The 24,959-nt window shown below is 37.6% G+C and overlaps 1 protein-coding gene across 5 annotated transcripts in view; it reads right to left on the bottom strand.

Annotated features, from left to right (window-relative positions):
* Positions 1-24,959, bottom strand: part of NELL1 (neural EGFL like 1) — a 363,706-nt gene that overhangs the window by 230,293 nt on the left and 108,454 nt on the right. For all 5 annotated transcript variants that reach the window (XM_053389174.1, XM_053389155.1, XM_053389145.1 and 2 more), the window contains exons 5-9: positions 18,426-18,522; positions 10,352-10,424; positions 9,561-9,643; positions 4,569-4,703; positions 3,536-3,638 (exon numbers count right to left, since the gene is read on the bottom strand). In XM_053389174.1, the coding sequence (XP_053245149.1) occupies positions 3,536-3,638; positions 4,569-4,703; positions 9,561-9,643; positions 10,352-10,424; positions 18,426-18,522 (491 nt within the window). The remainder of the gene's footprint in view (positions 1-3,535; positions 3,639-4,568; positions 4,704-9,560; positions 9,644-10,351; positions 10,425-18,425; positions 18,523-24,959) is intronic.

Raw genomic sequence — 24,959 nt, 5'->3', positions numbered from 1 at the left:
TGTGGCCAGCATGACTAAGCCATTTCTGGTGAAACCAGAGCAGCGCACAGAAATGCCGTTTACCTTCCTGCCGGAGCGGGACCTATTTATCTACTTGCACTAGACGTGCTTTCGAACTGCTAGGTTGGCAGGAGCTGGGACCTAGCAATGGGCGCTCACCCCATCACAGGGATTTGAACTGCCGACCTTCCAATCGGCAAGTCCTAGGCTCAGTGGTTTAGACCACAGCGCCACCCACGTCCCATTTTATTTCTTACATACTTTTAATTCCAGAAAGGAATGCATATATACAACAGACTTTATAATTGTCTGTTATGCTATCCTTTCCCAAGCAGAGGCCCCTTGAGCCATGCCAGATATATCTCCACGAATGAGGAAATATAATTCCTTTAAGGATAGGTAAATTTTTTAAAAAATTCTCAGTTCAGGGAGGAAAACCTGGAACAACTCAAAAGGCCTCTGTTTGCACAATATGGGTTGGACTGCTGTAAAAAGTCAGTCATGCCAGTTATAGCTCCATGATACCTGCCTTCTGAGGAACTATAGATCTGTATTTTGGTATAGAGCTACGGGTGCCAGAGACAAATATATATATAGTGTGACCAAAGTACAGATCTCTACTCAAGATGACAGGCACTCAATTCTTAAACGGACCCTCAGTATCCTTGAGATTATGGGTACTTTCAAGCAAGTATCATTTCTGGCAATGGAATGAATATTAGCTCCAAAATCTTTGTTTGGTTAGAAAAGAAATTGGCTTAGACACTGTTACTTCACGGGGTACATATGTAATAAGGTGCCCAGTGCTCCAAATTATTAAAGCTAGAAAAACTAAATTCCCCAAGGTTGTGTCATTAATACAGATAAATGAAAGCTTCAAATTTGTTGTTGTTGTTGTTGTTGTTACAATTATGTAATTTATTATCTGCCCTTCACCGTAAGGTCCCAGGGCAGGGTACATTAAAACACATTACAACACAATATTAAAAGCAGTTTAAAATAACTTACAATTTATACCCAAATGTTGCTTCCTAATAGCACAATGTATTACAAACTCTAGTTATGACTTCCTGACACATTTGCATTACTGTAGCCATAATAAAAAAGAATGTCCTCTTTAACTCCAGTAAAAAAGGAATACTAAATAACATTGCTCTTTAAATCATTTCCCTTTCAAGAACCTCCAACACTGCAGAATGGGACAAAACCTTACTTTTCAACCTTTCAAATTATATCTATAATTTTCTTTGGTAACAGTCATGCAACTAGGTCTGAGGTAAAAAACGAGAGATAGGAAAGGTGGTAATAGGCCTAGGGCAAGCAAAGGAACTAGAAATATTACACCATACTGAAATTTTATCCTCAGCAGTTGCACTTTATTTCTACAAATTCTCCCCATATACTGTCCATCAACTTATAAATGTTACACCACAGTGTATGCTAGCAACAAAGGGTGTGTGTGTAAATCCTATAAAATATCTTCCTTGAAATCCATCTATACCACCACATTTTGACAATCAAAGTTTCACTTATGTGATTTCATCACTATTCTAATGATTGTTGAATGTTACTTTTTTGATGTAGGTTGCCTATTTTAAAGTTATGTTTTATTATCACATATTTGTATTGCATTAGATTGTTATAAGATGTACATTTTTTGTTTCTTCAGCTTGTAAACCACCTTGAGTATTGTTAGATAGAAAGACGGTATACAAATTAAAAATGAAGATGACGATGATCTTTGAAGAATACAGCATGTCAAGAGTATATAATGATGACCTGCCTCCCAGCTAGACATATAAGAAGAAGAAGAGGAGGAGGAGTTTGGATTTGATATCCCGCTTTATCACTACCCAAAGGAGTCTCAAAGCGGCTAACATTCTCCTTTCCCTTCCTCCCCCACAACAAACACTCTGTGAGGTGAGTGGGGCTGAGAGACTTCAAAGAAGTGTGACAAGCCCAAGGTCACCCAGCTGCTGCATGTGGAGGAGCGGAGACATGAACCCAGTTCCCCAGATTACGAGTCTATCTATTTAGGCCGTTCCACCATGATGCCATAGAATTTGTTTCAGAAGACCTGTCAACATGGGTATGATGCGATTCAATAGCAGATAGTGTGGTTAGGCAGTGGTGCTCACCTGATTTCCCATTATCTGTTGCTGCTGCTTACCAGGAATGAGGGTAGGAATACTCAACAGATTGGCTCTGATGGTACATTTGCATGGCACCAGGCTCTGCCACACCCTCTATCAAGCAGCAGCAAATCAGGAGGCTAGATGAGCACCAACACCCAACAGTACGCTACTGATGTGATTAAGTCATACCCTTCTATATTAATATATAGATATAGTTGTGTCTCTTAGCCTATCATTTTTTAAAACAATTGGTTTTATTGAGACTCCCTATTTTCTGTTTGGAACTTTGCATTTTGTCTTATTCATCTGTTGACTGTAATAAACACCTGACTAACATTTGTGTGGTAAATGTGGCATTTTTGCAGCTACGGCTTGTAAATCATCATCTTAGAAAATATAAAACCTAGATTTTGTCTTTCTGATGGGCACAGGGCTGGTGGAGGTATTTTTCAGCTTCAAATGTGACAGCCTATATAACAAGGCTGGATGTAGACAAAAAGGGAAGAAAAATCTGAATAATATTCAGACTTTGCCAGAAAGTCAGTTTTGATCTCAAAAAGCATGTTCTGTACTGGAGGGATTAACTAAAGATAACTGAGAAAAAAGAATCCTCCTGCATTTTTTAGGTAAGAAATGCTAGTTGCTTTAACTCTTTTTTAAAAAAAATAGCTAATTATCTGCTCAATAAGCCCTAAGGAAAGACAATTACAGTTGATCATACTGTCAATGACTGTATGGACAAAGGGCAGAGAAATCAATCCACACAGTATCATCAGTATAGACAGCTTCAGTGTCTGGAAAAATATGGAACCCAAAAACTGTCCCAAGTATATCATTCTGTCAAGATTTGCAATCAATTTTAATCAATGTTTACATCTATTTCTTCTAACAGATTTCCAAGTACACCAACAAGTTGAGATGGGTGTCAACCCAAAAAACACAAAAGAGTAGGTTTGTTCATTCATTCATATTTTAATTAGGGGACATGAAACAAAAGAAAATATTGTGACTATATGGTTAAATTCAGTTCTAATTCAGATGAAATGACTAGTGGAAGAACCTGGGAGATGGCCAGGCTTATTCACATTGCACAAAGCCATAGTTTACCGTCCCTTTCAAACATTACCCTTATGTGGGCTGAATCATGTGTAAAAGTAAAATTTTACTAATTATGAATTTTAAGTCCATTACATGGTATGAGCATATTTTTTAACTCCCGGATGCCTCTCTCCCAGAAAATGCAAGGCAGAGTCAAATTTCAAACTACTTCCCAGGGAGTAGGGGCTTCCCGAATTGAAGTGACATCACTCCACAACTTGACTACATAACTAACAACAACAAAAAAGCATGTAAAATCAGTATGACTGAGAAAAAGAAGAGAGCACAATACTTATACTTACACTTGCACAATTTGCAGCACTGGCCTGTTAAATGGACTGGAAGGCGATCTGGCGAACAGTTCAATGGTGGGCAGGCCATTCGCCGGCACTCCACTACTCCACTCTATAAAAGAATAGAAAAATAGGATTAAAACACCTGCATAAAGCAGGGTTAGCCAACATGGTGCTTTCTAGATGTTGTGGACTACAACTCCCATCATCTTTGGCCATTGACCACGCTGGCTAGAGCTGATGGCAGCTAGAAGTTTGTAAAGCTCTGCAGGGTACCACATTGGCTATCTTTGGTATAAAGTAATGTATATTTTAGGGGGGCGGGAAACATTCTAAACTTGTGGAAAAAATAATTAGCTTAGTTATGAATATTTGGATAAGCTATATTGCAACTACAATTTCACCATTCTGAAGCAACCATAATCATATCCAGCTGCTACCTATGCGAACATCTATTAAATTTCAGATATAAATTATTTCCCTTATTCCACCAATCACTAAGTGGGTTAGACAATAGAAGCCATCTACTCATTTTTACAAATACAAAATAACACCTTCACAGTCTCTGTCAATCATCTTCATTTTAACAAACAGTTTTCTATTTTCTTGGGCAAACAAAACCTCTCTTCTGATAGTTATCAAATAATTTCAACAGTACAAGATTTACATACTAATCAACTTTTGTTCCTCTGATGTTGAAAATAATAAATACCACGAACACAATATACATGTTGTTGTCATGCAAAATGCAACTCGTGCATACAATTAAGATAATGTCTCCTTTCCCACAAACTTCAGTAATGCAATTCTAAATTGTACACAGGAAACACTGAAATGTTCAGTAAAAAACATAGGCATCTAAATACAGGAAAGAAACTGCTTTTAGGCAGGTATCATTTTTGATTCCCTCCCCATACTCTGTACATAATGCTATGCATAATGCCAATAACTAACCCTCCAAGTTGACATTATGTACTCAACAAACTTATACTGAATTGTAATGAGTCATCTTACCCCCATATATAAGTTAGAAGTTTCTTACTTTGCAAGTACAATTCCTGCAGTGATCATCTTCTACCCATGAGTCTTTGTCTCGATAGATCACTCCATTTACTTGACAAGTCTTCTCACAGTGACAGTTTTCCAACTGACTAAGCCTCATTTCTGCATAATTTAGCTATAAATGAAAGTTACTTGATTTAATTCCTGGCATTCATGCACATGGGTTCATACAAAGGAAAATAAAAGCACAGCTTAGTGATCTTCAGAGGAATTAGGTTTTATCATACTGACAAAATCACATGAAAACAGCATGACTTTAAGCTGGTATAAATCAGCCCAGATCCATAGAAGGCAATCGCATATGCTTTGCTAGTGTATTTAGTTCAGTCCAAATTAAAGAAACCTCTGTATATGGGATGAGGATCTCAGGGCAATTGTCTAATCTGTTAACTGGCAATCAAAGTAACACCATGTCTGCAACACATAATTATTAACTTTTTAAATAATAACTATTATGTCTATAAATAACAACCTATCCATTTAGAACTTTAGTGTCCAATTCTTGGCTCTCTATTCTGGAAAATGTTAAGAACTGGAAAAGTTCAAAATGCTATGATCTGTATTCCAAATCCACTAGTCAAACCCGTAACATGAAGCTCATAGATGTAGCTCTTTCCCTGGTTCCCATCTGGCTTCCTGGAATTTATCAATATGCAGGATATGCAGCAGAATAAGGTTTGAATAGAATGCCATGGAGAGATGGACTGGGAAAGTCCCAAGGGAAGTGACTTGTAATGGATAATACATGATATATAAAATTATGCATGTCATGAAGTAAATGGATAGCAAAAAGTTTTTCGCCTTCTCTTATACTGCTGGAACTCCAGGGCATACAATGCAGCTGAGTGTTCGAAGATTTAGCACAGACAAAATGAAGCACCTTTTCATACAGCATATAGTGACTAAAGAATTCGCTCCATCAAGCTGCAGTAATGGTAACTGACTCAGATGGCATTAAAAGAAGATTAGACAAATTCATGGAGAATAAGGTTTTCAATGGCTACTAGGGATGATGGCTATGTTCCACTGCCAGAGGCAGTATGCTGCTGAATACCAGTTGCTGAGAATTGCAAGCAGTGTTCTCAGGTCCTGTTTGTGGGTTTTGCATAGGTATTTGAGAACGGGAAATTGGACTAGATGGGACTCTGGCCTGATCCATTGCTTTTCTAATGTTAAAACACTTCCCCACCCCTTCCTATTTGAAGCATATTATTCAGGCAAACTGCATTCATTCACAACATACCACACATCCAACAGTAAATATACTCCTGATAGGAGCCATAATTCAGACCAGACGCATGGCCTTTCCACTTCCAGTGTATGTTTTGAACATTTACAGCACGTAAAGGGACATAATGGGTATTACATAGAAAGGGTATTTTGTGCAAGAAGGTTGCACACTGCATAAGCAGCTTGGCCTCTGGATAAATATAGGAAGAGCACACTGCTAACACCTGTGCTCTCAGAACCATTACAAGTATTCTAGAAATACTTCCATAATTCCAGAAATAAATGAAACAACACCTACCCCTATAAAAGCAAACACAAGGATAAAGTCCAGCACACTTTTGCTTTCAATTAGAAGGTTTGTCCGGGATGTTGGTAGGGGAAAATTTTGGTGGATTTTGGATATGTTGCTTAGCTAACTTTTAATAATGTTTTGAAATAATAAATATTTGTGTTCGTATTATGTATGTTATATTTTATCTATATTGGAGGCTCATGGTTGCTGGGTTGTCACTGGCTATAACCCAATGGTGCATGTAGGACACTGTGGGTCTTTGCGTGTAGCAGATTATGCTTTCTGTCGTGTAGGATTGAATGGTTTTGCAGGTGAATTAATTGAATTAATTGTCAAAAGGAGAGGTGGTAGTCATTAGGACATGCAGCATTAGAAAAAAACAAGATAATTCATGGAGGAAAAGACTTATCATGTATTTGATCTCATGTTTGGAAACCAACTGCATTTGAAACTGAACAGCAGATACTTCTGTTGCAGATGCAGGATTCATACATGGGACAACAGGCTTGGCCAACTCTTCAGTCTCTGTCTTCCTACTTGCCATGGTGGCAAGGGGAGGTGCAGTGCAAATTCCATAGTAATCAATCATAGTAGTCTTCCTTATTGAAATAATTTGATCCTAAACACTCCAGGAGCAAAGTAGCAATCTTTACGCCTTTAATCAGATTGAGTACTCAATTGTTGAAAGACCAAATCTATGTCAATAAAAGTAATCTGAGGCTATTTGTACTTATGGGTATAGAAAGAGGGGCTTCTTCACCTTTTTTATATTCTTAAAAAGAGAAAAGGTCTACTTAAAGGGGGTAAAGGGGGCATTTAAGGGTGAAAGAGAGCAGGCAAACCACATAATTTCATCATTAAATACATAATGTAGTAGCAATGTACAAGAGTGATTTGTTTTGTGTCAGGACTTCAGTGTCACATCTCAGCCTTGAAAAATAACCAGCAAATATCAAAAAAATGAGACACTGAGCATGAGACACTCATCATAAAGTCACAACAACCTGATCACACAGGTGTGCAATTAGGGACAAAGGCTTCAAGCTTAGACATGACAACTGATATGTGTCATTTTAGAACTGAACCACTAAGTTTCTATTTAGCAATAAATAAAATGAGCAATTTTGCATTCTGCTTGCTTTTCTCTGACAATTAAACAAACAAGTGTTACATGTTCTCACTGGTCTATGAATGCAACAAAATACTAAATTTATGTACTGCAAAAGGCAATGAAACAGCAATTCCTGGGAATATGGAATAAGAAGGTAAAGAGCATTCCACTTGTAGGGGTGCTTGTAACCTTCAGAATGTTAATTATGTATTATCTAGAATAAAAAAATATCAGCAAGAAAAATATAATTAACTGCAGCAAGGACAAGTCACTCAATGCACTATGTAATTGGCACCTACTAAGACCACCAGCATGTCTCAGAATAATTATCTCACTTTCCAGAAGTAAAATGAACTGAAATTTAATATTTTTCTTTCTCCAAGTGATCAAGTCCAAAGCATGCTGATTAAGACAGTAGAATTAAAACATGAAGATGGGGACATTAAACAGGGGTATACTCGGGGGGGGGGGGGAATCACTGTAGAATGTACTGCCTTGTGCAGTTTTCATATAAACCAAAACCAAAAATAAATAAACAATGGAATGGCACTTTTAAGTTCCATTAATTTAAAAAGGTCAAAAGTGCATGCTTACTCAGAAGTAAGTTTCATTTTGTTCAACAGGACTTACTCCCAGCAAAGGCATTATAGGACTGCAGCCTATAAGCACTGCTCCACTGAAATCAGCAGGGCTTAAGAGGGCTTATCTTTGGCTGATTTATGCTCCAGATTTCAAACCATGAGCTTTGCAAAGATTTGAAACAGACAGTGGCCATGATTGCATGTCCTGCTAACCAGCGGTGAGCAGAAAGAAGCCATAGCAAACCTTGGGTACACAACTGGGGGGACTTCAGAGACTTTTAGTTTGACTTTCATTTAAAATAGGCTTGTCAACGTCATCTAGACCAGGGATCATACTTTATGCCTGGTTAGTTTAAACAACCTAGATTTGTGGCGTATGGTTTAAAGTTGATTTGGTTTTGACCCTGGCCACAGTTATGAACCAAGATCTCTGATCCATATGACACAACAAGCGGGCTTTAATACAGTGGTTCTCAAACCATGTGGTGCACCAGGAGAGGAGGGCAAGTGTGGCGGGAAGATTCAAGAACAATCAAATAAACATTTAAACATTTCAGTGTAGTGTAGTGTGTGTGTGTGTGTGTGTGTGTGTGTATGCACAGAATATGGATAGATACCTTTTCTAAATGAGAGCAAGAGCATCAAGTACGATTGAGGACAATCCTAGCTGTGATCCAGAATCGCTGTTTGAACAGAGTACAGTGGTACCTCAGGTTAAGAACTCAATTCGTTCTGGAGGTCCGTTCTTAACCTGAAACTGTTCTTAACCTGAAGCACCACTTTAGCTAATGGGGCCTCCCGCTGCTGCCACATCGCCGTCGCGCGATTTCTGTTCTCACCCTGAAGCAAAGTTCTTAACCCGAGATACTATTTCTGGGTTAGCAGAGTCTATAACCTGAAGTGTCTGTAACCCAAGATACCACTGTATGGGAGAAGACTCATTTATAATTTTCATTCTGGAAGTGTGGCCCAGATAAAACTGGTTTAAGAGAAAGAGGGGGAGGAGGAAGGAATGATGAAGTCATCCTAGCCTTATGTGAAGTTAATGGGAGCGCACTTACATTTGAGGTTTGTTCCTGCTCATGCATTGCTAAACTATGGTTTAGAAATGATGTAAAAACAGAGCCAGTATGTATACACAATGTTTTGTTTTATAATTGGCATTTTAATGCTATGAAAATGTGTTATTATAAACAAGATAAGCACATGGAACAAGAACAAGTGAAGGCAGCTCAGAAACAAAATAGGATTTAGACAGCATCTGATGAGCAGCCACTGCTGCCTGACTACTGGTAGAACTCCAATCCCAATGACCTCCATTTCTCATCATCATGCTATCCCATGCAAAAAAACCAAACCCCAATATTATGTAAGAACTGAAGGGTTAGATATAGAACAGGTTATTCACAATAACTGGAAGGGTACAGATTTTTATGTGTTTTATTTCTATGAAGGGAAACGAATGACATAGGAAACAACCATGTTTGACAACTATGCATCAGGTTAGATAAATACTTGTGCCTGTCTTGTTTTCTTATTCCATTAGGCAAACCTCAGCATCAGTATTCAACCACAATTCAAACAAAAAGGAAAAATGCATTCTTTGTGGATCAGTAACTTATTCTTCCATTTATAGCATGAAATAAGTCCTTGACATAATGATACATAAACTGAAAAAAGATGAGAAATGTGTACATGGTTGCCCAAATATGGGAAGCAAATGACAACTTGGATGTAAAACAAAGGTCAGATACCTACTTTTGCTGTCATTTTAGCCAGAAGTTCTTGCAAATCCATAATTCCTTGAACCAGGCTTAAGAAATCACTGCAGGTTGGACAGGCTCAATAAAGGAAGGAAGGAAAACAGCAGATAAAAACCATATTATACAAAACAAAACTACCATATGCTAGCTATTGATTCTAGCATTTGTAATACAAATATTACAAAGACTATAAGAAAATGAAAACCTATGGACATTTTAATAGAAAATAAAATTAATAATTTAAATTGGGTTGTCTCGCACATCTATGACGTATTATTGGAAATATTGGAATCTTACAGTAACAGAAAAGCATGGGCGGAAGGGTGGTATCCCACAGTCTGCAATTCAGTCCAGTTTTCTCTGGCTTATAAGCAATGCAGCCATCAGAATGCTGAACAGACAAATCTGAACTGATCTGGTGTGATGACAGTAATGTGTAGCCTAGTTCAATGCAAACTGGAAAATGGGGGTCCAGAATTTGTTGGCTTTCCCAATGAAACTGTCATCTAGGTCACTTATAAGATCAGTTTAAATGAACAGAAAATAAATATGTGCAGTCAAACATACGAAGGAGTAAAACAGTTATATCTATAACTCCCCAGCCTGCTTTTACTGAGAAAAGTTGGCAAAACATAATCTTAGTTGTTCAACTACAAAGTGGTACTTCTCAGGAAGAATGTAACATTGTTGCACAACAAATGACTAGGCACTACAAAACACTCGTTTTTGTTAAAAGTATTTTTGTAAACTTAATTTTAAATATATATACTTAAAAGTGCTACTTACTGCGATTCAGATTAGGGCATTGTGTTATATATCCATTAGGCATGAAGATGACTTTCACATCTTGAATGATACCCTTTGTAACAGAAGAGATAGCTGGTAATATAGATTATAGTCATACAATTAAAATTGTACAAAATAATTCACAAGTTATGTCTTGATAAGGCATAACAAATTAATACAATCATACTGATTTACCAATTAAAATCACATGAACTTTTAAAAAAGATACCACTGAATTGGTAAATATATAATTTCTTTCTTCAATTAAAAAAAATAGCTTTTCATTTTTTAAAAAATTATCGGGTAGGTTTTGATGATTCATGAGTAAGTGAAGTTAAGTACTCTCATAGGCCAGAAGATAACATTTAACATCAGCTAACCAAAGTTATGCACTTTTAAGAACCAACTGTACTGGTCACTTTACACACTAGCTTAAATATTTCCTGGTCATTCACTATTTATTAATTTCATATTAAAAAATGAGAACAAAATACAATATTGTAGGTTCATACTGCTTGATCTAACAAAACTAGTTGACAAAATATTTACAGATTTTAAAAACAGAAATGTTAATATTATTGATTTGGGGAATAAAGTTTTAGAGCCCACTCTGGAACCTCATGGTAAAACATAATAAGTAACAACTGTTCTGGCAAGTAAAAAATTCTGAACACAAAGCCTGGTCAGCCATAGACCTTATGGTTTTCACTTTATATGAAAAGTTTAGTGAATTTATATTTCACTTAACTATTTTTACCATGCCCTTCAAATAATATTCCTAGGGGATTAAGTAAAGATCCAAACTCAACACCACAGTCCAGAGTGTGGCTAAGAATGCTTAAGTCTCACTATTTTCAATGACACATAAACTAAAATCACATGGTGAATTGCAGTCAGTCACATACAAACACATACACAAAGACAAGCAATGAAAACCCTATGAACGAAACCTTTGAAAGGCCTATTAGAGAGCAAATGCCAATGGAACTATTCTAGTCTGAAGCCACTTTCACAAGGTGACTCATTCATAGTACAATGATTCCAGAGAAAGGTTTCTCCACCCCTCTTCCACTGATTAGCCTCAATGTGATATGATGCTTTATTCAGATTAAATCTGCACCTTAAAATCAAATGCTGAGGTCTTCAGTCCTTGGACATGTCAATGTATGTGAACTGGATAACAAAAAAGGCTAAGACCCTCAGAATGCAAATAAATTTTGATAGGCATGCATGCTGTAATGATGAACTGGATCTAGGAGAGGCACATATAGTGTACTGAAAACACCCACCCACACACCACTTTATGTGGAAAAGTAAGTTTACAGTCAAGGTTATCCTTTGATGATCAAAATATTGGTATCATCAGAAATTGAAGCCATTATTTCAGCTGGAGTACAACAGAAAAATGGATGCTACTGAGCAGATAGAAGACATCATATCCTGCTCGGAATAGTGAGCTCCTGCTATAAATAAAATATAGTGCTCCAAGATTTGCAGATGCAGCAACATTTAACATTTATGCACTCGTTGTCTCAGATAGCAAAAAGGTAATCAGCAAGCAGCTCTTCCTGCTTGTTATTTCAAGATCAAATATTAATTGAAAATATTAATGAAAATAACTATCCAGAACATTTATTAACCTTTTCATCTATGAGAATGATGAAGTCATATGAGTAATGAGAGGAGACAGTGTCAGTTGGTAGGGATAACCTCCAAAGCAATCTGTAATATGATTCTGAAAATGAATGCTACTGAACAATGTATTAAAACTACAGACACATGGATGTCTAAGGGCAATGTTTAAATACATATAAATAAAACCCAAACCCTTGCCCTAATACAACATGGATATCTGTGTATGTAGCTGATGTAAAGTCATATCTGGGTGGGCATCTCAATCTACACTGAAATGCTCATCTAGGCAGTATGTACAAGGCTTCACTGACATTGTGGCCTGGGGAGTCCAAGTTAAAGCAAGCCTAATTAATAACCACTGAGCACACCAGGCGTGCATCACAACCAAACTGTTTCACCTCACTTTACTAAGATTTATTCTGCCTTTGCTTAACATTAAGCACCTGTTGACTTTTTCCACGGGTGTTTAGCCTTACTCAGTGCTATTTTTCTGGGAAAAGGTGTTGAAACTCACCATGTCCGCCTCCCTTGTTCTCTTATAATGGCAATGGTGCCCACCTGAGAGGTGCTGGAACAGAGTTCCAGCAAGTTCTGGCTGAAAAAAGCCCTATTTGCTACAGAAATGAATAAATGTTAAAAATATACATATCACAAATGCTCCCCCCAAATGCTTGAATTTATTTAGCATTTTCAGCTGGGAGAGGGTGGTAGCAACAAGCAGCCTAGCTAGTCAGGTTTTTTGTGCACTGTTTCTAAGCCTTGACCTATATGCTTTAAAAGGTGTGCTCTTTTCATTATGCATGCCAATAGCTTATTTATACTCATGTATCATTTTCATTCACTTCCAGGTTTTAGATGCCATGATGGGGGGGGAGGGGGAGGAGGAGGAGGAGGAGGAGAAGAAGAAGAAGAAGAAGAAGAAGAAGAAGAAGAAGAAGAAGAAGAAGAAGAAGAAGAAGACGACCCTACCCATCTGTCTGGGTTTCCCCAACCACTCTGGGTGGTTTCCAGCAAAATATTAAAATACAATAATTCATCAAATATTAAAAGCTTCCCTATACAGGTATGCAACTACCAGAATCTGTTTTCAAGATGACTAGCCAAATATAAATAAAGAGCTTTTTTGTCAGGAAAAGTCAAGCTGCAGTGTATACTCTGCCTTTGACTTCAATGGATTATGACAGCGACAGCTATAGCACTACCTCCATTTATATCCACTGACATGACTAGCTAGCATCCTATATTGCAACAGCTGCTGTGTCAGGGCCTTATGTCAGAGAACGTACTGCACAGATTATAGGAATTGTGGATATTGTCTTGTATTTGCAATAATATTATGTATCATTGTAAAAATCTTCTTTATAAAAATTCACCTCCATAAATGAGAAGAGCATTTTCAGGGGCAAGAGCAAGGTTGACAGAAATGACATACTGCTAGAAGGAAGCATGGACATACGATAAAAGGCATGGGGAGCATTAAGCGAGGGGGAAGTGTCAGGTCCCTTGACTTTGTGCTTTAGTACAGAATTACGATTTGCCATATGCCAGCCCACTTGTGGAAGCAGCTGAGTGACACACAACAATTCCCTTCTGCTACTGTGGCATCTAAGGGTCAGTTATATGGCATTCCATTGCATGACTGTATTAGTCAACAGTTGCTGTTGCTGTTTTTGACCAAAGCAGCTGAGGGAAGCTACCACGTTAAGTGGAAAATCATGAAGAGGAGACTTCTGCCCCCTCATCTCTGCTTCCAACACCTGAGGTGACAAGATTATTATTCAATCAATCAATCAATCAATCAATCATTACATGCCCTTCACTCTAAGGTCCCAGGGCAAGTTACAGCATTAAAACTCAATATTGGAAACGATTTAAAACTTGCAACTTATTTCTACTTGTTCATTACCACCAGCATTGCTAGATGGACCCTTATAATAAAACAGCTAAAAATACAGTAAGATACATAATTACTATATTTCATATAATCAGTGACAAAACTATTGATGCAGGCTCAGAAATATCCCAGTTTATAAATATGTACTCAGCATGGATAACTAAAAACAACATAGGTGTCTCTAGTGCTCTAATGCAAAGAGTGTGTCATACAGGTTTGGACCTAACATGCACAGTGAGTATAGCTTCAGAGAGAAAGGCAAGGCTGAAGATATGACAACTGGAACAGAATCATAAGCCTTCTTGGTTACATTTCTCCCTTGCTTCTTTTAAGTAAGGTTCTTCAACTATTTTTATCATGCTATATGATTTATCTTTGGGATGCCTCTTTATTCTAATTCAGTCTTTCTCAAACTTGGCTCCCCTGCTGTTGTTGGACTACAACTCCCATCATCCCTTGTTAGCATGACCAGTGGTCAGGGATGATGGGAATTGTAGCCCAATTCCCATCATCCGTGGACCTAAGTTTGAGAAACACTGCTCTAGTTTCTTTGTTTTCCTACTCTGGCATGGGAGTACTGTACTACTACTCTGCAATACTCAAAAAGATATCCTATTCAAAAAAATTCCTCCTCATCTACAATTCATGTGTGGAAGAGGCAAAAACAGAATGCTCATATTTCAGGGAATTGTAGATTTGGAAGGGACCCCAAGGGTCATCTAGTTGAACCCCTTGAAAAGCAGGAACCCTGCCCACAGTCATCCATGGGTGGGCTCAAACCACCAACCTTCTGGTTAACAGCCAAATACACTGACTTATTTCACCAACTTTCTTTACGCTTTCCTAACTCATTTTACCATTCGTCTTCCTAAAATGCTCTGCAACATGCGGAACAATCACACCTCCCCCTAACTTGAACCACATTAATGTTACCTAGGCATTTGCTGGACCTGTTTTGGGGATGCAGAGCTCTATCAAATATGAGGGGTAGCTGTGAGATTTTCCTTTACAGTGTCAGATCTTTTTTTTTCTTTTTAACGGAAAGCACTGAAAATTAAAAGGAATAAGACAGGAGGTCACCATCATATGGGGTGGGGTGTCCCCTAAGAACACAGGAGCTACATTCAGACATGAGGGGAGATGGCTTTTCCACCTGCCTTGCCCCCCCCCTCCAGCCCCAGGAGCCTTTCCCACACCATGACTTTGAGAACAGCAGAAGCAGCTGGGAAGAGAGGAGTTCAGAGATAGTTTGTAAAAATAATTTTGTAAATTGTGTGTCCTTGTTTCTCAGTTTGATCCTTTTTTATGGTTTTGTACGTTTTGTGGTATTTTATGCATTGTGCTTTGCTGCTAGATTAGTAATACTTTATTGCAATTGATGACCGTAAACTGTTTAAATTATTATTCGCTGATGTTTAATTTTACTGTTTACTATTGGATTCTAATGGATTATTGAATATTGCTTCATTTGATATAAGATGTTTATTTTAAAGTTATTGTGACTTTTTATATAGGATCTGATTTTTACTATTAATGTTTGATGTTTTATTATTTTTACAGGTGTTGGAAGCCACCCAGAGTGGCTGGGGCAACCCAGCCAGATAGGTGGGGTATAAATAAAAAGTTGTTGTTGTTGTTAGTTTATTGGGTTAGTTTTACTGCTTATAATGCTAACACTTCTGTTCCAATTTCTAGTGTTCCTTTTACACTACAGTACCTGTTGCGTTATGGCACTTTGATCAATATACTGCCATGTCGCACTAAATTTTAAACAGCAGGAAAGAACTGTATGCCAGGATACTGCCCCAAATTTCATCAAGTGGAATTACAGTGCAAAACTCCCGTGATTTTCCAAGCTAAGATGCTTGTAAACAGAGTTTTTCTGGAACATGGAAACAAGCACTAAATTTCCACTAGATTTCCAGAATTGATTTTTACACTGTATGAAAGACAATATAAAATGAAGAACTTATCAGGTAAGGCTACAGCAGGAAAACATAGTAGGTGTGAAAGGAAAGAGAAGATTGTGTCTCCAAGTGTGTATTAATGCTACAATTTTAGAGTTTTGCCATTAAGAACAAAAGCAGAAGATGAACTGAAAACATATTAGCGAAGTATGCTGTTACACTCCTAATAGATTTGAAATAGCTATTATCAGTATAATGCTGATAATAATATTCAGTGCTTTTTAGACACAATTGCTAGCACAATTCCTCTGCAGATACAAAAGAAAAATACAATTCTTTTTTTAACATTCTTATTTCCCTGCAGATCTCTGTTTACACTGAGCAAAATAGGGTTTGTATATGCTAAAACACTGAAACAAATTGCTTTCAAAAGAAAAAGGGGGCCTGCTGAGTATGTAAATACAAGGACAAGGGATATGTGTGCTTATAAACTATCAAAATCATAGGCTTTTGCATTGGGTAACAACAAGAATAAAGTGTAAAGCTTATAAAACTCACAAGCAAGCTTAAAAATACAGCCAATTATGTAGTTTTGCCCTGCAGACAGTTAGTAAAATATTCAGGCATCCATAGAGCAAAGAAAGGCACATGTCGACTTACATTATGATCAATAAAAACTGGCAGCTCATTATCATATCATTAGCTATCCTGCTGTTTCCAAAGCGTTAATGTGTAGAAATATTAATTTATAAATGCATAATATCCCTCAGTTCTTAGACTCTGGCTGTCTGTATCAAAAAAGAATTAAAGATGGGCAAAACCAATATAACTATTACTACTCCCCCTGTTCCTTTTTTTGCTATATACCCATAAACATATGTTTACCATCTGCAGAATTATGGGAAGCAGCTGAGGTTAAAAATCCAACAGCTGTAGAATAAAATAATGCCATCAATTTCACTTCATGGTGACAGCTCAGCTGTTAGATGGAGAAATAAAGTCCAGGTAAGAAGGCATTTCTCCACCTTAATTTAAATGGGGAGTGGGTGGACAAAAGAGATACAAAAATTATCTGCATTATATTAAAACCTGCTGCAGTATTCTTACCCATTGCAACCTCCCTTGCACCCCAAAACCAGTTGGGTAATGTGGGTGGGGGGCCTTTACACATACAGCTGGATGAGAAAGGCATTGGCATCTGCTTCAAACTGCAATGCTGGTGGCACATTTGCTGGTGCCTGGGAGTGGGAGCCATAGATGCATGAGCGCCAGAATTCATTATTAGCCAGTGGGCCCAACAAGCCAAACAATGCACAAGTTTGCAGGAGCAGTAGCAGGAGAAAATAGGAGGATGGTGAGAGAGGCTTCCTAATGTTTTGTTTTACATATTACCCTCTGTTCTTTGGTCCACTGCATGGGAGGGTAAAGGCTCCAGCAGAGTTCAGCCAGGATCACACTTTAGGAAAGCTTCCTGCAGCCACAGAAGGCTACAAGTCCCACCCCCACCCCCAAAACACCTACTTATCTCTTATTTGTTAGAAGAGTACATTGAGGTTGATGTTAATGCCCTCCTAGCTCTGTTGGAAGCTGCGGAAAAGGAAAGGGGAATTTAGAGAGTAGGGGAGCAAAGAAACTGAGGATGTTTTTGATTTTGCTACTTGTCTTTCTGTAGTAGAGAAGATTTTGGCCAAACCTAGTTTAGCAACAGAACCAACACCATCTCCCATGGAGCAGGCAGAACTGAGAAGTTGAGAAGACCAGCTAGGCTGACCAATGCTATGGGATAGGGTAGTAAACCCCAAAGTTTTGGATCCCATGTAGGGAACTAGACAGCACCATTCTGGACTTCACTCCCCAAAGTTTTAGACTGAATGTCAGTTCCAGTACAGTAGTTCACTGTCCATGAGCCAGCAGCAAGCATGTCTTTTCCCCTATGCCAGGTTCAGCTGAGTAGGCCATGAAGCTATCCACCAGATGCACTAGAATAAACCTGATATGGGATATAATTCAGTTCCCTTGTTGACTTGTTCATATGTGGAGACAGCCAAGCTGCTAAGAAATTATCTCCTTCTAGCCTTCTCCTTTTTGGGAAAGGGCCATATGTTTACATATTTTGTTTCAGGAGTTAGAGACTAAAGATAAGGAAAAACTTAATGAGAAGGATAAGCAGAAGGTCAGGAAGTAGCAAGTGCGATGAAAGGTTATCAGGCCTGCCCACACATATGAGAATAGTAAGTAGTTCCGGTGCAGCTGTGTGAACTCCAGCCCAAACCCAATATATAGAAAGCAAGGCAGGGTGGTACATAACCTATACATCTTTTTATAACAACAATACACCTCTGATTACAGAGAGCATATGATGTATCATTATTGATTCCATGCTCTGACATAAAGATTCACATTTCTTATTCCCTTTAAGTTGATCCAAAACAAGTTACAAAGGAAAAGTTGCACAGAATGAGTGTAAACTGAATTCATGTGTTCAGAAATTTTCACTCCATGTAGCTGATCCACATGCATGTTGAACTATGAAATGGCAGTGTTGCTATGAAAACACCAATGATCGGATGTTGTAAAAGGCAAAGGATGAATGTATCACATTTCTGTTAACTCATTTGGTTCCATTTTTCAGACTTACCTTAAAGAAGCCATGTTTCCTGTTACGTTGTCCAAGCCACAGATTGCTTCCTGGAGTCAGATTTGTTTCCGGAGGGTCTATAACACGTTCATAAATCCTATGAAGCAAAGTGCTACTATTAGCCAAATTCTTTTTGATTCGAATTTTAACCAAAATTAAAAATTAAAACTCATTGATAAACTACACACAGTGAGACTTATACAAGCTGCTATTCAAGGCTCAACATAACAACATATATCACATTTTTAAATTTTCCACTGAAAAAAGAAAGAGAAAAATAGAGTTTTCAGATATAGATAAAATAAAGCATCACGGCATGAGAATTACAGATACTGTACATTCAAGTAAGCAGAGATAGCCCATAACCAATGCATTCATTTCCAAGGAAACTGGGCCATAACAACTATTTTTTTATTTTTTTATTTATACCCTGCCCATCTGGTTGGGTTGCCCCAGCCACTCTGGCAGGCTTCCAACTCATCATCATCATCATCATCATGAAACATCAAACATTAATACTAACAATCAGATCCTATATAAAAAGTTACAATAACTTTAAAATAAACAACTTATATCAAATAAAGCAATATTCAATAATCCTTTAGAATCTAATAGTAAACAGTAAAATTAAACATCAGCAAATAATAATTAAACAGTTTACACTTATCAATTACAGAAAAGAATTACTAATCTATAATCAATAAAATGCATATATATTTAATATATTCATAGCAATTGTAGAAAGCTATTCATCAAAGAATGGTTGTTAGAGAAAGGATAATGATTGTCATACACAATACTTGACAAAGTAGGTTTTTCTGAACATTTCAAAACACCAAGAGTAGGGAAGAGTGGTTATTATATTTGCAATTGGAGGAACTTCGAATATAGTGATTTGTATCTTTACTCTCAAACCATGGCTTCTGCTAGCATCATACAATATGATTTGGCCTTCCAAATGTACACAAGCATCCATAATCTGGCAATGCTTGTCTACCTGTCTTACATCTATTCAACATTCAGTTTTTTAATTTCATAAATTTACACACAACTCCAAAGTTCAGCAGTCTTTTGAGGTGGAGCAAAAGCCACAGATGTGTTTTTTCAATGGTTTATAAATTTTGCAGATAAACAGCAATCCACAGTGAACACAACTTTAATTCATAGTTTGGCAGCTTTGCAAGCTCCAGTTTGTAAATTGTCATAGTTTCAGACATTAAAGAAAAAATGCATTGGCTTTACAAACCAGGGGTTACCATACCATCTGAAAGATTTAAAATCATGGGGGTGGGAAGCATGTGTATATGAATTCAACAGTGTTTGGTTTAGTTTATGGTTGCCATTTTGTTGTTAATGGTGTCAATATTGTTTTATAGATGATGTTGTAGTACTTCATGAATTGTATCATATGGTTTTGTTGTAATTGTGCTGTTTAGCTTATTGTTAGTTGTTTTGTTAATAGTGTTTTATAAATTGTAATTGTTTTGCTGATGTGTTGTTAATTATTCTATATGATTTATGTTGTATTTGTGCTGTTCTTTATGTTATTGTTTGTAATCTGCTTTGCTATTCATTTGAAAAGTGGCATAAAAATATAACACTCAATCAAATCAAATCACCAAGGTCATTTGAGACTCCAGTGACAAGACTGGATCCAGGAGCATCCCCAAGCCATGGACCTCTTCCTACCAGGGGAGCGCAATACCATCCAGAACAGGCTATTTCCCCTACATTCCCCTATATTCCACTACAAATCTCATGACAGTTCCCTGTGGCCTCATATAGTTGTTAAATAGCATGGGGACAACCCTGCAGGACACTACAAGACAACTGCCATGGTGCCAAACAACAGCATCCCATAACTACATTCTGGAAACAGTAATGGACATAGGATCAGAACCACTGAAGTAGTAGTAGTAGTAGTAGTAGTAGTAGTAGTAGTAATGTACCACCATTCATTCGAAGATCACAGATACCATGGTCAACAGTATTGAAAGGTATAAAAAGATCAAGCAGAATGAACAGAATCACTCCCCTCTACCTTTCCCCCAACAAATGTCATCAACCAAGGTAAACAAGGAAGTTTTATGCCATGATGGGGTCTGAAACCAACGTGGATCCTCCAAGTGTGCCTCAAGTTTTACCATCACCACCCTCTCAAGCACCTGGCCCAAAAAGGAATAATTGCCTCTCAGCAATAGTTGTTTAATGCTTCTCGGTCCATGTAGGTCTTCTTAAGGAGGGGATGCCACACCATCTCCTTCAAAATGGATGGTATTTCCCCCTCCTCCAGTGAAACTAATCACATCCTGGACATACCCAGTCAACCCCCATGGGTTGACTGAGAAGTCAAGATGGGAAGTGTCAAGATGGTAGGTGGTTGGTGACACTTCTTCAACCAGCTTCTCCACATCCTCAGGCCATAATACAGTACAGGTGGATCAGACAGTGCTCAGGATACCTCCCTTGAACTTGATCCAACTGTAGCAGATTCCAACTTTGTCCGAATCTGAGCAATATTGTCCTTAAAGTGCCTCACAGAATTGTTACAGGAGGTCAGCAAGGGTATTGAAGCAATGCTCTCAGATAACAAAAACCCATTTACCATTCAGTAAAGCTCCGCCAGACATCAGCATTTTTCACTGATAATGTGTACATGTATAAGAAATTGATGAAAGGCACTGCAATCATATTTTTAAATTAACATGAGCTACAGTTTCGAAAGCAAACTATGAGCCAACACAATCCATTTCAGCTTTATGAATTTACACTCAATCTAGCTTTCCAACCTGTTCAAGCCTGGCCTTACTAAATGTAATCACTGGGTTTGTGTTGTAGCTTGCTATTTGTCTGGAAACACATACATTTCAAGAAACATAAATTACCTATAATTTTTATGAAACCTTAAAAAGAAAATCAACACATAGCTGTGATAAGCCAAGTATACAGCAGTATATAGTCTTCCAAACTGATATTGACCAGGGCAAATAAAAGCAGATACAGTAATGTATGGTATAATTTTTTAAAAATCATTTAAACTTTTGGCTTAGGAGCATTCAATGAACTCAAGAGAGTAATTCATATAATTATGGGGAGTAACAGCTTACCTGCCTTGTAATTACAATCAATTTTAATTCTTCAGAATACTGAGGCAAAAAGCATATTCAAAGTTGGAATCATTAATACTGCAATAATTTTCTTTTCTTTTGCTAGATAATACCCTTTCATAGGTCCCCTTGAACTAATTTACCTCTTTGAGCAATAAAACAATTTTCCATGCTCCAAGCATATATTTTGGAGATCACTGACACTGTGGAAGTATTATTTATTATCTCTATCAACATTTTAAAGAATAAACACCTCCACTCTTCAGCATCAAATTCAAAATTAAACCTCTACTCAAATACTATTTTAGGAAACCAGGGCTCTCATCTTCTATGCATTTACGTAGGGGTAAGTACCTTTAAATTCAACATTTCATAAAACCTTTGACATACTCATTAAGAAAGCAAATCACTGAATAACACACTCACATTAGAGATTTTTCTTTACCTATATGGTATTAGTAGAAAATATGTAGCCTTTTAAAAACATTGGTCATTATTCAATGAGGAATTCCATCTTTTGTTAACCACTAAAAGCCCCAAAGCTTAAAACAAAGGAATGTACCGCTATCCACAACACTCCTTACAAGGGAGTATTGGATTTTTATTTATTTGACCGAGTAGGGCTCTGAAGGGACTGCACAATATCTGTCTTCAATGACACAAAAGAATGAATTTTTCAATGTAAAAGCACACAAATCGACATGTATTATACTGCAGCTCAATAGTACAATATAAGGAAGACAAATGAGATACAGGCCCAAATGGTTTGTTTCAGGCTTTGGTGGGAATTTAACGAAGAACTACCCTTTATGGAAGAAGGTTGTAACAACCCCTCTTTCCTGCATATTTTGAGAATACTGCATTCATTAGATTAGGGGTAAATGGCAAAGGACTCTCTTCATTTTTCTTCAATTGTTATCCTGGTCTAATTACACTTGTGAAGCCTCTATTTACCTTCTCCTTCAGTCATCCATTCAGATTAAATACAGAGGGCTTACCTTTTCTCCATATAAGTGGTTTTTAGGATGCTTGCATGTCCACCCCCACACCACACATTACTAGAGTGCATGTTCTGATATTAAAAAGTTCTGTCATTAACCATTTTGACTAGTCAGTTTCTAGTCAGATATTTTGTTGATTGTAACAGGGTTCCTGACTCAGTATGTTGACTTGCTAATAATAAAATAGCCTACTGAAAACAACAGAATGTCTTCACACTCCATAAATGGGATATGTACAAGTTACACAATAAAAAGTATGTACTCATGCGCATCAAAAAGTAATGTACGACTGAATAACCATCCATTGGTTGGTTGGTTGGTTAACAAAAGGTATATGCCACTTTGTTGTAATCAAATCTCTATGTGATTTACAAGAAATATTAAAATTATCAATAAAACCAGTTTAAAACAAAATAATTAAAATTAACAGTAAAAGAGATTAAAACACATCAACAATATTTTTGATCTGGATTGGAGAGAGGGCATTTAAATGGTGCTTAGAAGGTCCTCTCCACTTACGCAATTTTCACTTGTGCACGTGGAATGCCAGAACGTAAACTCAAATAAGTGGGGAGTCACCTGTAATTGTAGCAGCACTTTTCCCAGTTGTTACAGTCAAAGGTTTTCTTGCAGACAATCACCTAGTTCAATTCCATAAAATGTCATACTTCAGCAGGCGAGCTCATCTTTTGTGTTGAAGAGAACCCAAATTCAAACTCAATGATATCTTTTCTCTCTGTGTGTATCCTTTTTTTAAAAAGGATAATGGGTAAAAAAAGTTGGGGGAAATCTCTGCTAGGATCTGTCAGGGCTGGGAAAGATTTTTGCAGTGGTCTGTCTACTTCAAAATAAAGAAGCTTCATAAGTAATATTTGTCCACACAAATTCATATACAGAAGTAGTCGGAACTGACCACGTGCACAAATTATTTGTGGATTTTAAAAACTGCCATATCAAAATATAACTGCATAGCTGTCAACTTACAGATTTGAAAATAAGGGACCAGCAGCCTTGAAAATAAGGGACCAGCAGCCAAAATAAGGGACCTGCAGCCTCATCTGTTCCAGGCACTCCAGTCTTCCTGTCCTCCTGCAGTCTGGTCAAACTCATGCTGGTAGCTTCGAGAACACTGTCCAACCAACTTTGTAACCAGAGGTTCAACTGAATAGAATCTGAATCACATGCACCACAAGGCCTATGCAGCCTCAACTTAAGATGGCTCCCCAGCCTGGCTTTGCACTGCAAAGTTTGCAGCAGCACGTGCAACAAAATGGCGTCCAGCATTCAAAAACCCCCTCAGCTTGCATTAACTAGCCACACACAAGGCATGCAAGCTCCACCCCCAGTCGTTCTTAGACTTCTTATTGGGTGAGCAACACAGCCAAGCAACACAGTTGGAGCCTCCCTCCTCCCTGGCCGGCAGGGAGGGAGGGAGAGGAGCTGCTTCCTTTGAAATTTAAGGGACATCATTTAAGGGACATCCATCAATAAGGGACAGCAGCGGGACATGGCGCTGGAATAAGGGACTATCCCTTCAAATAAGGGACACTTGACAGCTATGTAATTGATCTTCAAGTTTTACATGTGCACACACAGAGACATTCAGTGTGTAAAAAAGAAAGAAAAGAAGTTCCAAAAGTTAACATTTCCAGAATCTCTTAACAGCTTGACTTTTTATGCAAATATTACCTTGTGAGAGATTAAAACTCTGGTCCAGAAGTAACAGATTGCCTCACTCAAGTTGTTTGAGTTAGCAGTTAATGGATGCAATCCTTATTTGCATAGAAACTCTTCCAAACTGTGACGATATATGGCAGTATTTCTCTTGCCACATATATATAATTAATGTAAGGTGGGGGTTCACAATGAGGTATATTTTTTCTGTATGGTATATTGTATTATTATTCCATATTATACATGTGCTGATTGTGGAACCTGAACTAAACAGCAAGAACACAGAGTTAGAGGTTTGACAAGTATCTCTTCTCATTCTCACTCCCATAGGATATCACCTTGCCATTGTGCTCCACAGTTCTGAAAACACTGGTCACTTGTCTCAGATGGGATAATCACCATGATTATGGCACACACTTCTCATGCATAGCAGATTATCTGCTCTGACAAGTCTAATAGCATTTGTCAGGAAAAGATCCTGGCTTTTGATTTATCCACTTATGGACAGGACTAGAAGTATACAAATAACAACTAGAAAAATAACAAACAGATTACAACAGAGATTCATGCACCACAGAGATTCTTATAGAATTTCAGCTTCAATATGGTTATAATCCTAATAAAAAGTTTATAATGAAAAACTTTCAAAACTACTGACCAGTCAGGTTAACATTGGTACCAGGAAAGGTCCTAGAACAGATAATTAAACAGTTGGTCAGTGAACACTTAGAAAAGGATGATGTGATTATTAA

The sequence above is a fragment of the Podarcis raffonei genome, chromosome 1 (genome assembly GCF_027172205.1).
Source record: "Podarcis raffonei isolate rPodRaf1 chromosome 1, rPodRaf1.pri, whole genome shotgun sequence".
Taxonomy (NCBI): Eukaryota; Metazoa; Chordata; class Lepidosauria; order Squamata; family Lacertidae; genus Podarcis; species Podarcis raffonei.
The sequence above is the reverse complement of the archived record's forward strand: the minus strand, read 5'-3'. Positions and strand labels throughout refer to the sequence as shown.